The sequence below is a fragment of the Echinops telfairi genome, unplaced genomic scaffold, assembly GCF_000313985.2.
Source record: "Echinops telfairi isolate 266 unplaced genomic scaffold, ASM31398v2 ScPeMD7_7400;HRSCAF=8409, whole genome shotgun sequence".
NCBI classification, from domain to species: Eukaryota; Metazoa; Chordata; class Mammalia; order Afrosoricida; family Tenrecidae; genus Echinops; species Echinops telfairi.
The window spans coordinates 37,367,380-37,385,065 of NW_022111300.1; the positions used below are offsets into that span (position 1 = coordinate 37,367,380).

A 17,686-nucleotide genomic window follows, 5' to 3' on the forward strand; every position below is an offset into this window, starting at 1 on the left:
CTCACCATGAAGGCGGTACACGTCGTCCGTCGGGGTGCTCGACGCCCCGGCCGGCATTCTTTAACACGCCCACTCGGGCTCCGACGGGTCGCCGCCACCTGCCACCAGGGACTAGCAGCCAGCAGCCAAGGCTGGGTCTCCGAGGCCGGCGCCACCGAGCGCGGACCTCCGAGCGGCCTAGAGCGGCCGCGCGGCCTCCCAGGGGGCGGCGCACTTCCGGCCGCTCCCGCCGCCGCGCCGCGCTCGCCGGGCACCTTCCCCTCGCTCGCCCGGCCGTGGGCCCGCCAAGTGGGTGAGTGGGGCCGGGCGGGGCGGAGGGCGCGCTCACGCCCCTGGGCCCCATCTCCCGACTGCCCCGCGCCCTTCTTCCCCGGCCGCGCGGGGGAGCCAAGCCGGTGGCCTGGCCGTCTTGCCCCCGCACCGCCGTCTCTCCGGGCCTCGCGTCTTTGGCTCCGTGCTCACCCCCGGCACCCCCTGGAAGCACTTGAGAAGGCTTGCCCCGGCCGGGGTGGCCCCTGGATGACCAGGTGGTCGTGATGGTAGCCAGCGTGTCCAGGAACGGTGCTGTCAGCCCGTGCTCGGGGGCGCAGAACGTGCGCTGCTTCGAAGGCAAATCGGGGTCGAGGGAAAGAGCCGAGCCGCCCGCCGCCCCTCGGTCGCGCGAAGGCAGGGGAGGGCCCGAAGGCCAGCCCCGTGCGATGGAGCCTGCACTCCACCCCCCTCAGACCCTCTGTCCCCCTCGGAGAGCTCCCCAGGTGTGTCCGGATGATGACTAGGGAAATAACGTTCCGGGAGCCCGTGACCATCTCTTCCCGAAAACTTTCAAACCTACGAGTGGAGAAGCAGCTCTCGAACTCCCGACTCGCGAGCGATCCCGTGCCACCGCTCCACGGGATTGTTTCGAAGCAAGTCTAAAATGTGACATTTCACTAATCGAACAATGACCGTTTTGTTGTTGTTGTTGTTTTTAATTATTTTATTGGAGGCCCGTAACATTGACGTTTTTAATTGCAGATTATCATCTAGCCAGTATTTAAAAGGCTTTAGCTTATGCATTGGGCTGCTAACTGCGAGGGCAGCAGTTGGAAACCACCGGCTGCTCCAAGGGAGGAAGATGACGCTTTCAACTCCCATCAAGACCTAACCGTCTGGGAAACACACAGGGGCAGTTCTGCTTCGCCTTAAAGCAGTGGCTCTCAACCTCCCTGATGCCACGACCCTTTCCTACAGTTCCTCACATGGTGGTGACCCCCTCCAACCATAAAATTATTTTCGTTGATACTTCGCATAACTGTCAGTTTGCTACTGTTAAGAACCGGACGACCCCTGTGATAGGGTGGTTCGACCCCCAAGGGCTGAGAACTGCAGCCTTAGAGGGCCACTATCAATTGGGATGCCAGTGGGTTTGTAGGGAAGCCAGTGTTTAAGGGCGCCTGGCATAATGCACTGCAGCTGCAAGGCCAGCAGTCCGAAGCCATCAGCCCGCTCTGCAGAAGAAAGGTGTGGCAGGCTGTGCACTCTCATACAGACTAGTCTCGGAAACCTAGGTCTCTGTCCTATGAATCTGAACCAACTCGATGGCTGGGTTTGGGCATCTAGCCAGTGTTTAGCCACGAGATTGGTGGGTCAGCCCCCGCTGGCTGCTTCAAGGGAGAAGATGGGGTGGTCTCCACTCAGTATTTAGGCTTGGAAACCCTAAAGCACAGTTCCACGCTGTGCTGTCCGGTCCCCATGAGTTGGAATCAAGTGGATGGCAGTTGTGACTTGATTTCCGTTTATCCAGTGTTTAAACTTTCCCAGTTGTCTCTTGCCCACGACCAGTTTGTCAACATCAGGTTCCAAACAGGCTACACATGTGGCATGTGATGCATGTCTCTAAGCTTCCTTTAACCTTTCAGTTTCTCCTCTCTCGAGATCATTTTTTCCTGGCAACAATCCCACATAGTGGTGTTTGCGTTATCTGACACATTTCACTGGTGCTGAAGTATCCTTTAGCAAACTGGGACGTGTTTAGATCCACAGGGCTTTCTGTTTGTTTTCTTCAGATTCCGGTTTTACTTGTTGGCAAGAAAACCTCATCGGGGCTACAGAGAACTACAGATTGCATCCAGCGGAAGTTAGATAACATCTTAAATTTCTCTTTGTGGTGTTAAGATCAATCTGTGGACCCTTTCTATACAGTTGGCAGAGCAACTAATTGTCCAGGGGATCCTAGAAGGATGACAGCTGATAACTGCAGGCGGCATAAGAGACTTCTTATAAATGCCGCCTCCGGCAACTCCCAAGAAATAACGATCTTGGCAGTGACCATTTGTGGCAGCCAGCATTGAGAGACATCCAAACTCAGTGGGCTTCCTGATGGAAGTACCACATAACCTCTGCCACGAGGAAAGGGGTGAGGTGGGGATATCGAGGGAACACGGTTGGCCTTGGGCTGATTGTTGTGCAAGCTCGCTGGTGGCTGCATGGCAGTGCATGATACTAATCTGTCTCCTTGTGTATATGTTTTGTCTTTTTTCTAGTAAAGCAGTGTTGTTAGTGGATTGATTCATAGCCAGGATGGATTTGGTATTTATCCATGTGAACCAGAGAGCAGGGCCCAGTTAGAACAAAGGCTTTCTGAAGAAGGATCCATAGGTTATGGCACCTGCTTTCTGGAATTCCAAAGGGGTCATGGGGTCCTGGTGGTGGTGGTGACCCGAGGACCCTTAGTACAATCTGGCTAGACAATTTTAAGAAATTGAAAACTGCTTTGGTTAAAAAGAAATCCAGGAAGCTGTACCCAGAAATTGTTTTACAGCACGATAAGACCCCTAGGTTTTGGAGGGCAGTGAGGGCTGTCCTATGAGCATGTCCCTGGGACACTGGCCCCACCCACTCTGCTGCCCTGCTCTGCACCTTGTAACTTCTTTTTGTTGCCCAGACCCAGTAACGTCGGAGAGGAACACAGTTTGAGTCCCTGGAGGATGCCAGAACTGCCGTTTGCTGTGGTGTAAATCGACGAGCGCAGAACACTTGGGGAAGGGTGGTGGCTGCCGTTAGGTGCGATTGAGTGGTGCTGACCCACAGCCACCCCGTATGCACTGCCTGGCTCTGCGCCATCCTCACAGTGGCTCCTGCTGGGGAAAGGCTAGAGTGATGGAAAAACCACTTTTAAAAGAGGGCATGTTGAGAGTAATCACTTCACGTTTTGATATTCCGGTTTGTAGAACTCATTTTCTCAACAGATTCTTAGTAAATATGTATTGCTGACTGATACTTGTAAGCAATGAGGCTGGGTATTCATACCTTGCATTCATTTTTGGAATTGGAAAGAATGTTGAATGTTATTTTCTGAAAGCGAATTTGCTAAACAAGAATAGATATTCAAAAATATATGTAATATACATATAATTTAGAATATTTTGATATATATATATATATATTTTTTAATGGATTTCCCACTAGTAAGTTCGGGTCCGCCTGATCCATCCATTAGTGTGTTTTTTTTTACCAAGTGGGTCTCAAATTGGACTGTCTAGTAGACTCAGGGGCAGGATGGTAATGTTGTTGTCTTAGTAGTAGAACCCATGTTTCACTCGCACAACCTCCTATCTTGTTCTAGGACGGAACCCAGTCATTGGTCGGTTGTAAAAGCACTCTCGGTGATTCTAACTTACCCCAGGGTTGTGTTCTCTGTTGAGAGCTGCACAGCAGTGCCGTCCCGTCAGACCTGCTGCATTTACTAACTGCTGCCTTGTGTATTTATTTGAAGCTTTCTACTCGGTTTATTCTCCCCGCTCCAAACTGCCGGCCCGTAGGGCAGTCTCTGAAAAGGACACAGCTTCCCCATCACAGGCAGCTAGGAGCTCGGAGCTGAGAACATGAAGTAGCACCTGGAAGGACCCTAGAGAGCCGCAAGGTCTGGCGGTGGCGGTGGCGGTGGGGGCCAGACAGGAGTTGCACCCTTTGTGTGCGATGGAGAGGGAGTGGGGAAGAGGGGAGCAGGTGCAGGTGCAGGTTATGAAGGATGAGGAGCAGGAGTCAGGGAGCTGACTGTGCCCCAGAATGGAAAAGAAAGATTAAATTATGCGTGGTTAGGAAAGCCTGTTCAGTCTTATGACACATATTTTAAAACATTTACCTGTGTTACGTATGTTACTGTGTTTTATAAATGTTAATGTAGTTCATTGCAACTAGAAATGATCCAGAATTCTGAGAACCAAACCAAACACACTGCCATAGAGTCGATGCTGACTCATAGTGACCCTATAGGACAGGCTAGAACTGCCCCTGCGAGTTTCAGAGACTGTAATTGTTTACAGGAGTAGAAAACCTTGTCTTTCTCGCTCAGAGTGGCTGGTGGTTTCGAATTGTAGACCTTGCAGTTAGCAGCCTAACTTGTAACCACTAAGCCACCAGAGCACCTCTGAGTGACTATTCCCCCTCATTCCAATCCTCCCTTTTAATCATTTCTGAGATGGTCAGTACATTGTGGAGCCTTCCGTTCCACACGTGCTCCATGGAGGGGTTTGGGAGATGGTTGTTCAAAATGAGAGCATGCTGTTGGCGTATAGTTTCATTCACTCTAGTCCCTCCCACACAATAGTTTCATATCTAACTATTAGCCGCCGAATAAATTCTACTTGGCATGTACAATGAAATCTTCAATCATTTCCCTCTTGGCATATATTCAGATTGCTCCTAATTATCAGCCACCTTAAATTCTACCGCTTTAACGTCATTCGCTGTAGATCCTTTATATCTGTAAGGTAAAAAAACAAAAAAACAAACTCAACTGCCATCAGGTTGACTCTGACTCATAGTGACCCTATAGGACAGGGCAGAACTGGCCTCTGGGTTTCTGAGATGGAAACTCTTTATGGGAGTAGAAAACCTCATCTGCAGCCCAGCTCAAACCAAATGGGCATGCTGGTATAAAGGATGTTGCTCTCAGCAGCAGCAGCAGCAGCAGCATTACTGGTTGTGTGTGTGTGTGTGTGTACGTACATATCTCCAAATTGCTCTTCCAGAACATATTTGTGTAGTCCACTCTCCATGAGCGCTGTATGAGAATTGTGTGATTAGTTCTTAAAATTATTTGTATGTTTTCCTCCCCACTGTCAGGTGGCTGATCTAGAATTGGCTCTCTGTAAGTTTCAGTGTGTTCATGTTTATTCTCTGTGGAGGCTCATCTTCCATCACGGAAGAGCATCAGAGATGGGAGAGCTGCCCCGAAAGAGTGAAAGAAGACAGAGTGATGCCAGCAGTTGGGCAGGAAGCTGCACATTCACAGGTGTTTCCGGATCACTAATAACAGCAGAGCCCTAACCCAGGCGCACTGGTGGCATGGTGGTTAAGCACTCGGCTGCTGACTGAAAGGTCAGTAGTGCGGGTTCACTAGCAACACTCCATGGGAGGCAGATGTGGCTATCTGCTTCCATAAAGATTTACAGCATAGGGCAATTTTTCTCTGTCCTAGTGAGTCTCTGAGTTGGAGTTAACTCAACAGCACAGGGTTTTGGTGTTTGAATTGAACCACTGAGCCCTGACACATGGGTTTGTGAGACATTCACTCCGCTTGACTGGGAAGTACCAGCATTCCTGGAGAGCGTTGTAGCGAGTACCTGCCATTTATGGTAATGCATGATGCTCTGCAGCCATTGCATGGTGAATTAAAGCCCATCTTACCAGTTGGGCTAGGATCCATAAGGTCAGCAGGTCAAAACCAGCAGCCACTCTGAGGGAGAAAGGGCTTTCTACTCCCACAAAGGGTTACAGTCTGGGAAACTCACAGGGACAGTTCTACCCTGTCCTGTATGTAGGGTTGCTATGAGGCGGCATCAGCTCGATGGCAGTGAATTTGGAGTTTGGCTGCTTTGTAGGGGTGGGGTGGGGTGGGGGTGGTTGGCACTCACCCAACATTTGGTGGCGTGCAGTTTTAGCCAGATGAAACCAAACCCAACCCACTGCCATCAGTCATTTCTGACTCATAGCAACCCTCCCATTTGGAGCTGTTAAAACCTAACTGAGAGAACAGGAATCCAGACTGTTCTGAACACCAGACAGGAAACAGCAGTGTTCCCACTGGAACCAATTTTTGATGATGATGACCCATTCTTGGTGGTGATCCCTTGGTGGTCTTTCCATTGCAGGGTGGAAGATGTCTATGGACGTGACGTTTCTAGGGACGGGTGCAGCTTACCCGTCCCCAACCCGGGGTGCCTCTGCTCTGGTCCTGCGCTGTGAGGGCGAGTGCTGGCTCTTTGACTGTGGGGAGGGCACTCAGACGCAGCTTATGAAAAGTCAGCTTAAAGCAGGTAAGTGCATTCCACGCCCCCATCACACTGGTTTCTGGTTCTGCTTCATTTCCTTGGCCCCCTCGTCAATATCTGAAATCCTGTTACCTGTACTCACTGTCTGTCCCTGGCCTGTAAAGTAAGCCCAGTGGTCCGTCGTTATGCATCTAGGTGCTTAACACATACTGTTCAGTTAATGAGTGATGAGCTGCTGAGCACTTAGTTCAGTGCCTCTCATTCAGTAGGCCTTGATAAGTGGTGGTCGTGAAAGGCATTATTCCTAGGACTCATCCCAGTGAGTGGCATTTTGTGACTTAGGAAAGCTACTCTCAGGGGCAACGCTCTTTTGCCCTGTGACAGAAAGTGGCATGCAGACAGACAGCACAGGATCCGATGAGAAGCAGGATGTGGGAGGTGCTTTTGACAGCTGCTTGAACCTGCTGCAGGAGGACACTAAGTGCCTGCGCGTTTAGAGAAAGCGCTCGCAGGTTGAACTAGGATCTAAAGGGTGAGTAGCAGCAGAGACTGTTAAAGTGAACATCAAGTCAGGGAGTTTCCAGGAAGGAAAGGGCTTCCGCTGTACAGGCCAGCGAGTCCTTGGCCAGGAGATAGTGGAGAATCCCGGGAAAAGAATTGAGGGCAGAGGGAAGGAAGTCTTCCGGGGCGTGCTGTTTGGGTTTTACCATCCTGGTGCCTCTCAGGAGCCATTGGGTGTTTGTAATCAATCAGAAAGATAGTGTGACTTGACTTGTGGTTTAGGACTGAGTTTTTTGGCAGCAAACAGATTGAGAGAATAGCGCCAGGACAACCATTTCCACAGTAGGTGCTTTGATCTAAGACAGTGGTTCTCAACCTGTGGGTCGCGACCCCTTTGACAGGGGTCGCCCAATTCATCACAGTAGCAAAATGACAGTGATGAAGTAGCAACGGAAATAATTTTATGGTTGGGGGGGTCACCACAACATGAGGAACTGTATTAAAGGGTCGAAGCATTAGGAAGGTTTCGACCACTGATTTAAGAGGATGTGGCTATTGAAGCAGGAAGGGGAGGGCTAAGGATGGAGAGGAGGAATTTAGAAGGCACTCGTAGAGCCAACAGGAGGGGGTGATTGATTCGAAGTGTGAGGGCGGGAAGAACTCCGGTAACACAAGGGAGCAGTGATGGTGTCACACCTAGAGTGAGGTTGGGAGGCAGGAGAAGAGCAGTTGGAGAAAGCTAGTGCTTAGAGGACACAAGACCTTGGGAGTTCAGCCCTCATTGTGCACTGGTCTGTGCTGAACCCCTGTGGTGCTGCATGTCCCTTGGATCACACAGATGTGATCACACATGGGTCCTTTCAGGGAAGGCACAGCCAGAGGGGAGGCTTATTAACGATAGAGCAGGCGTGGGGAACCTTGTTTCTGCCAAGGGCCATTTGGACATTGATAACATCATTAAAGGACCATACTAGTCAAACATTTCATCAACTCAGCCCTCATGTGATGGCTGGCACTGCTGCTTTTTGGAGAGACAGGTGGTGGTAGCTGGTGTTGGTAATTTCTTAGGCCTCATACTGCCTGTGGGTGGAGTGTTCCCTACCCTGGTGCTAGAGCATAGGGGCTGAAGTCAAGATGGGTTTGGATTAAGATAGAAACAAGAAACTGCTCAATGTGGGTAGTAGAGCTTTGGGGGTGGGAGTGAATCTTTTTATCTCGTACCTGTATTTTAGTTACTTAATGCCGCAAAATAAATTAGCACCAAGCCAGAGGCTTAAAACAGTGTGCATTTATTGCCTCATTGTTCTTGTGCGGCAAGGAGTTTGGGTCCCCTGCCTTGGGCTCTCACCAGGCTGCCATGTGGCTTTGGCCACCTGGAAGCTGTTCCCCACCACACCTCCTGTGGGATGTTGTATCTTGTAATGATGGTATGTCGCTGTTTTAAATAAGCATACCGAGCAAAACCTGGCAGAAACCAGAACAGACAAACCGTAGGGAACTTTCATTTACTCCATTTTTACTGGCTTAGAAAAAGGAGTTTCTGAGTGTTACCCGCTGCTCCTGCATCTCACCCCACCATGCTTTCTCTCTGGATCCTCGGTGGTCCCTTCCAGTTTGTACTGCCTCCTGGGGGAATAGGTTGTACGAGCTTACTAAGGACTACCTTCTAGTTCTCTACACCTGCTTCTTCTAAGCGCCCATGCTTCTGATATATAAGCATCTGACTAGCACGGGTGTGTATCTATATATTTTTTCAAATTACAGAGTGAGCCTAAGCTTTCTTTGCTTCCTTCAAGGCGGGTTATAAAATGCTAAAAGGGATTACAAAAGCATAATTTTTTAAATAATTATAAAAATTATATATTCTCACTGTAAAAGTTCAAAACAAAACAGAAATATAAATAAGAAAAATCCCAGACCCTTCTCCCAGAGATAAATTTTTCTGTCCATGTACACATAGTAATGGAATGGTGTTTGTTTGTTTTGTGTATGTGTGTGTGTAGTAAGGAAATTGACGACGGGGTCGGGCGGTGCATCTGACTTCCTCTGGATTTGGTACAGGAAAGAAGGCTACATCTCTACCCCAATCCACAGCCAAGTGCTACCAGGCAGAGGTCAGACATGCCTTCATCCCCCGTCCTTCCTTACCCTATTCTGACACCACCCCTCCCTCGCTCCCACGACACTCTCCTTCTCTGCCATGGCCACACCGAGCTTACCGATAATACTCATGATTCTGGGAGTTTATTAGGGAAGCTAACGGATTACAAAACGGTCATGATACAGTCCTGTCTGCAACACTTCTCAGCCATGCTGGTCCTTGGCTTCTCCACTGCGTATGTCCCTAGGCTTCAGCCTTCAGGAAGCCCCCCTACTGCTCTGCCTCTTGGTTTCGAAGCTGCTCTCTGCGCTGCCTCATGGCCTCCGTGCCCGGGGATCTGGCATGCTCTGCTGGGAGCTCTTCTTTCTTGATGGAGTGGGACTCTCTCTCTCTCTGCTGCTGCTGCTGCTGCTGCTTCTTTTTCAGAGCATTTTGTTGGGGGCTTCTCTGCTACTTAGAGGGCTGCCTTATACCCAGAGGAATGGTAGCGCTGACTGAGCCCCTCAGTCCGTCTTTCACACACCCTGTTTGCACGGCCCCCTGTCATGTGGCAGGAGTTACATAGACAGCGATAGAAGAGCCAGGGTGAAGCTATTTCCCTTCACCCCCAGGGTGTTGCATGAACGGTCATCCCTTCGTCTTTGTCTTCCCTGAGCAGGAGGGGCACCGTATGTGAAATAGCAGGCATTGTGCCTGTTGGTCAGTTTTGCGCTGTCATTTTTGGTGGCAGAATTCTAGCCTCCTGTGGACGGCATAGCCCCTCCCCGCTGACAGTCTTGCGTCCAGGTAAGAGCTCTCCCTGTGTTCTTCTCTCTTCCTTTGATCATTTCCTCTTCCCTCCAGCACTGGTTGCCATACCCTCTTGCTGTGAAATTGGGGTTTGGGGAAATTGCAATGTTTGTCCTCTCTGAAACGGAGATGGCTGTGGACAGGGACACTTACTTAACGTGTCTCACTTGGATCCAGTTCACAGGCTCTGTTGGTATTGAATTCTGGCTCTGTTTTGGAGAGAGAGAGAGAGAGGGTCCAGCGTGTTTGACGGTGGCCATGCAGGTGGCTTGCCAGGGGGACTCTGCACAAACGAGCTAAGGAGAAAAAAGATGGAGCAGCCTGAGGAGCTTGCCTGGTGCCTCCTGGGGATGCTCCAGGTCCCGGTCTGGCCTCTGTCCATTGACAGTCTTCCCCTGGGCCAGGCTGTGTGGGGACGTTAGGCAGACTCCCTGGGAGAGCGCGTTTGCCTCGATATCATTATAAATCATGTTACAAATAACCGTTCCTGTTCTTTGATGGCAGGTGTTTGCAACAGGCCATGCGCTAGCAGTGGAAGTCTCTGTCCTACCAGGGGGCTTCACAGAGTTGGTGGGGAAATTCTGTTATCTTGTCATTTTTGAAACCCACTCAGGTTGAAAGTGTGTTCGTTGTGGTTGTTACTTTTAAAGTGCCTGGTGGTACATCTCAGCAAAGGGTTGCAGTGGCGTCTTGCCACAGACCAGCTTTAAATTCAGTCCACCCCTGGCTAACTCACTCACCACCCGAGCCAGGGTACAGACTGACAGTGCTGTTGTTAGTGCACACTGAACAGGTGAAGCGATGGGCCCAGGGGCCCTTCATAATACCAGAGCAGAGCCACTCTCGGAGCTGCACCCACTGTCTAGGGCCCGCCTCCCCTCGCCACTCCCAGTTCCCCACCTCGCTAGCTCTCCCGTGGCTTTCTTGTCCTCCCAAGAAGCAGAATCTGACTTGGCTGGTTAATCACCTCTTCCCAGATGGAGTCCTTAAAAGGCAACTTTGAGTTTGGGCACTGGTCCAGTCATTCGGAGCCCGTGCAACGTGTGTTTTGTCTGGAGAACATGCTTGCTAGTCTCAGAGGGAGCAGTAGGGGGCGGTGTCCCTGCCGGAGGCCTGTTTAGTACTAGTACTTCTATGAACTATTTTGGCACACTTATGTATTTGGATGGGAAGATGTGTAGGACAATACTGAGAACCCTGTGAAGCTGCGTCAGCTGAAGATGTTTTATGAAAAGCAAGTAATATTGAAATCTTCCAGTGAAATAAAGTCCCGTCCCCACCCCACCCCGCTCCAAAGCTCTTGGAGTGAAATGTGAACATGGCGGTGGGTGGAGTTGGAGATTCAGTTGGCTGTTTGCCTGTAAGTTGTGGTCCTTGTTTCAAGTAGCTTTGCTGCGTGAGTTTTCATTCCTGACACATCCCCTGCTATTTCTCTTGATCAAAAGGGAGAATTACTAAGATCTTCATCACGCATCTGCACGGAGACCATTTCTTTGGCCTGCCGGGCCTCCTCTGCACCATCAGCCTACAGAGCAGCTCCACCGGTGCCAAACAGCCCGTCCACATCTACGGTCCCGTGGGCCTCCGGGACTTTCTCCAGCGCACCATGGAGCTCTCCCACACGGAGCTGGTCTTCCCGTATGTGGTCCACGAGCTGGTGCCCACAGCCGACCAGTGTCCTGCAGACGAGCAAGCAGGCATCACACACGAGGAAAGGACAGGCTGCCGTCCCGGCGCAGACCAAGGGAGGACGATCCACTTAGACACAGAAGAAGACGCTTACCTTCTGGTGGATGAGGAGCAGTTTGTTGTGAAAGCGTTCCGCCTCTTTCACCGGATCCCCTCCTTTGGGTTTTCCGTCATAGAGAAGCGCCCAGGCAAGCTCAATGCCCAGAAGCTGAAGGACCTCGGTGAGTGTGTGAGTGTGTGTGAGTGTGTGTGTGTGGGGGGGGGGGGCTTCTCATCGTCCAGCTCCTCGACTGCAGTGCCGCTCATGACGCTGTTCCTTCCTTATCCCCCAGGCCCCAGACGGATGAATGTTTTCCTTCCGTTTCCTTTGCCCCAAGGCTGCTTATTTGCTAAGGGAAAACGTGGGTGCCAGAAAGATACCCCAAGCTCAAACCAAACTCACTGCCATCGAGTCGATGCTGACTCCTAGTGACCCTGTAGGTCAGGGTAGAACTGCCCCTGTGGGTTTCTGATTCTGTAACTCTTTATGGGAGTAGAAAGTCCCATCTTTCTCCAACGGCGCCGGCTGGTGGTTGTGGTTAGCAGCCCAACGTGTAGCACCTTTGCCACCAGGATACTGTTCAGGCCAAAACTCTTTCTCACATCAAGTTCCTATTTCGTCTTCTTTTCAACTGTCTTGGTTGGCAAGAGTGGGTTGGGTGGTGATGGTGGTGCTTTGAGATCTAAGCTGTTATTTCCTTGTGTCTTGTATCTGAAAGGTGTCTTTGATGACATCTTTGACCTGTTGGATTTTTCTGCCATAAACCAAAAAGCCCGCTGCTTGGTCGTTTCGGACTTACACCAAATTCACTCACTGCCATTGAGTCAAGGCTGACTCAGCACTCCCCTGTGGGTTTCCAAGTCTGTAACTGTTTATGGGAGTAGAAAGCGTAGTCTTTCTCCCTTGGAGCTGCTGATGATTTTGAACTGCGACCATGTGGATCGCAGCCCAACATGTAACTAGTACACCACCAGGGCCCTTTCAGATTTATAGCGACCCTGTATAGGGTTTTTGAGGTGGTAAATCTTTATGGGAGCAGACAGCCTCATCTTTCACCCACAGAATGACTGCTGAGTTAGAACCACCCACCTTGAGGTTAGCAGTCCAATACTTACCCAACAGTATCACCAGGGCTCCCTTTCTGCCATAAAACTCCCCAAATCAAACTCTTTGCCACTGAGTCCATTTTGACTCAGGAACGACAGCATAGGCTAGGGCTGCCCCTGTGAGTCTCCAGAGGTACAGCTCCTCAGGAGACTAGACATTTCATCTTTCTTCCCGGAAGGGGCTGGGGGGCTTGAGCTGCCGACCTTGTGTTTCACAGCCCAGCTCATCACCCAGGATGACACCACAGCTGCCCCAGTTCCTAATAGCCGTGCAACCTTCTTGTCCACTTTCCTGACTCTTTTCCTTCTAAATTAATCTGATGAGCAGAACGCAGCACCTGGACCAGGTTTACATACCAATGTTCATCACAGTTGGGAACAAAGCACACTGAGACGGGCTCAGGGCCCTTGTAAAGCTTCACACCTCCTCCCTACTAGGTCAGCCTGCACTCGAGGGGTCCCCTGCACCTCGTGGGAAGCAGTGCCTGACCCCTCATACTGCCAGCATCACTACCGCCCTTGGCACGGACACGGCAGAGACTGTAAAAAGCATGGCGCTGTTTCTTGTTGGTGCTGCTTTATTTATTCAATCTTCCTTCCTTCCCAACGAAAACAAGATGCAGCATACTGAAGAAACGTGACCGTCTTGTTCTCCAGGAACCTGGAGACACACTGTTTTGTTTGGACCCTTGAAGCACGATCTGTGTTGGGATTGGTGATCCCATTACGTTGCATATAGGCTTGGCTCCGTATGATGACTAGGTGTTATTATACACCATAGGTCCCTGATGTATTTGTCCTACCGCCCCCTTTTCAGAAAGAAAAGTTACTCAGAGCCCCCCCCAGAATGAAAAACTTTTGTCCTGTAGCCCATCATCCAGGATAAGTGTTGGTATTTGTTCTGCAGCCCCCTCGGCTCATCCTAGAGCCCTGGAGGCGTAGTGGTTATTCATTGAGATACTAGCTGCAAGGTCAGCAGATTGAAACCAGCTGCTCCGAGAGAGAGAGAGAGAGATAGATAGATAGATAGATGAGGCTTTCTGCTCTCATAAAGAGTTACCTTGGGAACCCGGGGGGCAGTCCTGCTTTGTTCTTTGAGTTGCTATGAGTCAGGATGGTCTCAATGGCACTGAGTTTGGTTTGTTTTTGTTTGTTTGTTTGTTTGTTTGTTTGTTTTGGGGGTTTCATGATAGCATCCCCTTGTGGGTGCTTTCACCCACTTTGGGAAACACTGTTCTAGATCATTAAGAGATGTAAGCCCAGTCTGGCAAATGTGAGCCCTGCCCAAACATACCACGAAAACGAGACCCTGGAAATTAGCCTACTTGTGTGATCCAAACAATCCCTCTTAACGATGTTCTTGTTAAGGGGGTCTGTGTGGGGGTACTTCTCTTGACTAGGCATTGATTGTGGTGTTATATAAGTGGACTCTAATTTGACCCAAAGATGAACTGAATCAGGCACCCTCAAAAAACGGTTATTTCCGTGCAAAGCTGTTGTCTTGACTGCCGTGAAGCCTCAGTGGGCCTGGAGCTTAAACTCCCTGACACCTAGGCCTGGGAGAGGGCTCCCCTGCTATCAGTGGGCGACGGTGACTTTTAGTGAAAGCATGACGCTTATGAAAAGAAGGGGTGGCCCTTTGCCAGCCATGCTGTTTGAAGAGGGTTCTTTGAACAGCCCTCCATTCCAGTCCCCCGCCGTAATGCTGTCTGCCTTCCTCCACAGGTGTTCCACCCGGTCCCGCATATGGGAAGCTGAAAAATGGCATCTCAGTTGTGCTGGAAAATGGGGTTACAATTTCTCCCCAAGATGTTTTAAAGAAGCCCGTCGTTGGAAGAAAAATCTGCATCCTGGGGGACTGCGCCGGGGTCGTGGGGGATGGAGGCGTGGAGCTGTGCCTAGAAGCAGACCTACTGATCCACGAAGCGACCCTGGATGACACCCAGATGGACAAAGCCAAGGAGCGCGGCCACAGCACTCCACAGATGGCCGCAGCCTTTGCAAATCGGTGCCAAGCCAAGAGGCTGGTTCTCACTCACTTCAGTCAGAGGTACAAGCCAGTCACTTTGGCCAAAGAAGGAGAAAGTGATGGCACTGCCGAACTGAAGAAACAAGCGGAATCCATGTTCGAGCACCAGGAAGTGACGCTGGCAGAGGACTTTATGGTGATCAGCCTTCCCATCAAGAAATGAGACCAGCCGTCTCGAATGCCCATTGACAGGCCGATGGCTGTGCTCCCAAACCTCCCGGCTGTGGGTTTTTTGTTTGTTTGTTTGTTTGGTCTAAATTATTTGGGGCCTTAAGATTTTGAGTTGGGCTGCAATAGGCATAATTGGTGGTTCTAAACCACCAGCAGCTCCGAGGGAGAAAGAAGGGGCTTTCTACTCCCATCAACAATTACAGTCCCGGAAACCCCCGAGGGGGTGGTTGGGAGTCATCATCGACCCCGTGGCAGTCAGTGGGGTTTTCTGGCTTTCAGTGGCCCTGAAAAATGAAAAGGCACTGTGTGGCGGAACTGACTCAGCAGTAAAAGGGCACGCGGATTTTGATAATAAAGAGTGTTTTAGAAGGAAAAGAACAGTGTCCCTTTTTTTCTGCAAAGTTCACATTTGACCAATGGTGGACTCTGCAGATGCACTGCGTGTCTTATGACTCCTGTGTCCGTGGTCGGTCAGTAACCCCTCTGGCAGTCCAGGGTGGCTCTGCAGTCCAGTGTTACCGCAGTCGTTGACACAAGACTTGGGGCATTTTGGCACTTAGCGTTGAATCTGCACGTGCTACTCATAGAATGGAGAGAAATGGGACTGGCTGTTAGATGTGCAGGACTGGAGCTGTCCTGTTACCTGTGAAGTCTCTACTGGGCTCGTCAGGCATCACATATTTTATTGATTTGCTATAGACCTGTGGTTCTCAGTGGAGGTGCTAGCACGCCTCTGGTAGAGTTTTGAAATTGTGGGGATGTTCTTCTTGTCACAGTCACTCGGGGTGGGGGCAGGGGAGGGGATACTATTGGTATTTGGTGGACAGGGCCCAGGGTTCCGAGATGTCTTACAAAATCTGGGCCGCTCCTATACAACGAAGAACAATTTTGCCCCAAAATGTAGAGTACAAATAGGTAGAGAGATGCACGGGAAGTTAAAACTGACCCTCCCAGTGTGAGGATGCCTGACAGTCGAACCCTGCAGAACTAGCTAAGTGAATATGCTGCACCTAAACAGTCATGTCAGCTATTTAAAAAATTTTTTTAAAAGAAAGAAACCATTAGCTGGAGCTCATAAATTGTGAGGTCAAAGCTATCTCTTAAACCGAACTTCGATTGGTAAGTCCCAATTAAAATTTGGAGTGCACTTTTAATAAATGCTTTTCTAGAAGAGCTTTTCTTTCTGAGCTGGCAGCCTGTCCACCCAGGGCTCTCACAGTACTTCTCAGTCTCACGGAGAGCTGAGCGATGCAGAAAGGCACCTCTTCAGATAAGCGTGAGAAACCCTGGTGCCCTGTGCCCGTCCTCTGGCGCTCTAGTGCCATCACCATCTTCAGACAGCATTGCCCACGCGATCACACACCTGCCTTAGGGACCAGAAAGACCTGGTTTCTCGGGCCCATTCTTTACCTTATAAGCTGTGTGGCCAGTTAGCATGCGGTTTTCTGAGCTTCTGCTCGCTTGTTGCTAAGATGGGAAAGGTAGCAAGAATGGCCTCTTAGGAGCGTTAGGGAGCTAATGAGACAGCACCTATAGGCAGCGTGGCATGGTCCAGAGGAACGCCATTCTGCCGAGCCCCTTGCTCAGTTACTCTCTATGTACAGGTATTCTCTCTGACAGTCTGACAACCTAGAGAGAGAGTGTAACAGGACAGAGTGCTGGGGACATTTTTTAAAATCATTTTATTGGAGGCTCATACAACTCATCACAATCCATCCATACATCAATTGTGTGAAGCACATTTGTACATTCATTGCCCTCATCATTCTCAAAACATTTGCTCTCCACTTAAGCCCCTGGCATCAGCTCCTCATTTTTACCCTCCCTCTCTGCTCCCCCCTCCCTCATGAGCCCTTGATAATTTATAAATTGTTATTTTGTCATATCTTACACTGACATCTCCCTTCACCCACCTTTCTGTTGTCCGTCCCCCAGGGAGGAGGTCATATGTAGATCCCTGTAATCGATTCCCCCTTTCTACCCCCTCCTCCCTCCACCCTCCCGGTATCGCCACTCATCACCCTGGATCCCCTGTGTTTGCTGGGAGCATTTTCATAGTGTAAACTTCCTATGGCTTCTGGAGCTGCTTCGATCCAAACACCCAACTGGATCAGAAGTCTCCAAAGCAGTGATGATCAGAACTGAGCTGGTTACGCCAGATCTCAGCCATTCTGATCGGGGCTCACTACTCTAAGCTCTCAGCCCCCAAAGTACCAAACTGGCACCAAACCTGAGGGGCATCTTGGTTTCCACACACATTTCAGACGAGCACTTACTAGAAACCTGCAATGGCCCAAACCTGTGCAAGAGAGAACGGCTACTGTTGCAGTGGGATGACTAAGAGCGCCATTGTACAGAGCTCTTGGAACAGAAAGCCTGTGTCGTGGTCACTACTGCTTTCTCTGAAATGCCCGCCTTGCTGTAATCACCCAGAAAGGTGTTCATCGAATTAAAGGGAGCCTTGCTAGCCTGAATGGGCCCGGCTCTTCTCGTTTCAGTACTTCCCAAAGTGAGTCACCTAGTTGGCAGTGTACCACTCACCGACCCAGTGCCATGCTTGGTGTGTGGGAGGGCATACATGAAAGACCGTAGTGCAAGGGACAGGGGAGCAAAACGAACATACAGTTCTTTTTTTTAATCATTTTATTAGGGGCTCGTACCACTCATCACAATCCATACATACATCAATTGTGTACAGCGCATTTGTACGTTCATTGCCCTCATCATTCTCAAACCATTTCCTCTCCACTTAAGCCCCCGGCATCAGGTCCTCATTTTTCCCCTCCCTCCCTGCTCGCCCCTCCCTCATGAGCCCTTGATAATTTATAAATTATTATTTTGTCATATCTTGCCCTGCCCGATGTCTCCCTTCACCCACTTTTCTGTTGTCCGTCCCCCAGGGAGGAGGTCACATGTAGTTCCCATATAGTTTTTTTGAATGTTTGTCTCATCTCGTGGCCCGGAGCACTGGTGCCACTGTGGGTTAGGTGTTGGGCTGCTAACCAC

The 17,686-nt window shown here is 50.2% G+C and overlaps 1 protein-coding gene across 5 annotated transcripts; it reads left to right on the forward strand.

The window, feature by feature from the left end:
• Window positions 1–250: 250 nt before the first annotated feature.
• ELAC1 (elaC ribonuclease Z 1) lies at window positions 251–15,055 on the forward strand. Of its 5 annotated transcripts, none has more exons than XM_045296222.1 (6): window positions 255–292; window positions 5,169–5,361; window positions 6,135–6,299; window positions 8,759–8,869; window positions 11,091–11,555; window positions 14,206–15,055. In XM_045296222.1, exons 3-6 carry the CDS (start codon window positions 6,143–6,145, stop codon window positions 14,670–14,672), a joined length of 1,200 nt encoding a protein of 399 aa, XP_045152157.1. In that variant the 5' UTR covers window positions 255–292; window positions 5,169–5,361; window positions 6,135–6,142; the 3' UTR covers window positions 14,673–15,055. The 5 variants fall into 5 exon arrangements, with proteins under 5 accessions (XP_045152159.1, XP_045152157.1, XP_045152158.1 ...); XM_045296223.1 differs by lacking the exon at window positions 255–292 and adding an exon at window positions 736–755; XM_045296224.1 differs by lacking the exon at window positions 5,169–5,361 and having other exon boundaries at window positions 251–292.
• The last annotated feature ends 2,631 nt before the right edge of the window (window positions 15,056–17,686 follow it).

What these genes read in the sequence shown, in the direction of transcription:
- ELAC1 (XM_045296224.1), top strand. Translation starts at nt 6,143, where the DNA reads ATGTCTATGGACGTGACGTTTCTAGGGACGGGTGCAGCTTACCCGTCC. An exon ending in GAAAAGTCAGCTTAAAGCAG is followed by an intron (nt 6,300 to 8,758) that starts GTAAGTGCATTC and finishes GTGTGTGTGTAG; the next exon opens with TAAGGAAATTGACGACGGGG. An exon ending in CCAAGTGCTACCAGGCAGAG is followed by an intron (nt 8,870 to 11,090) that starts GTCAGACATGCC and finishes CTTGATCAAAAG; the next exon opens with GGAGAATTACTAAGATCTTC.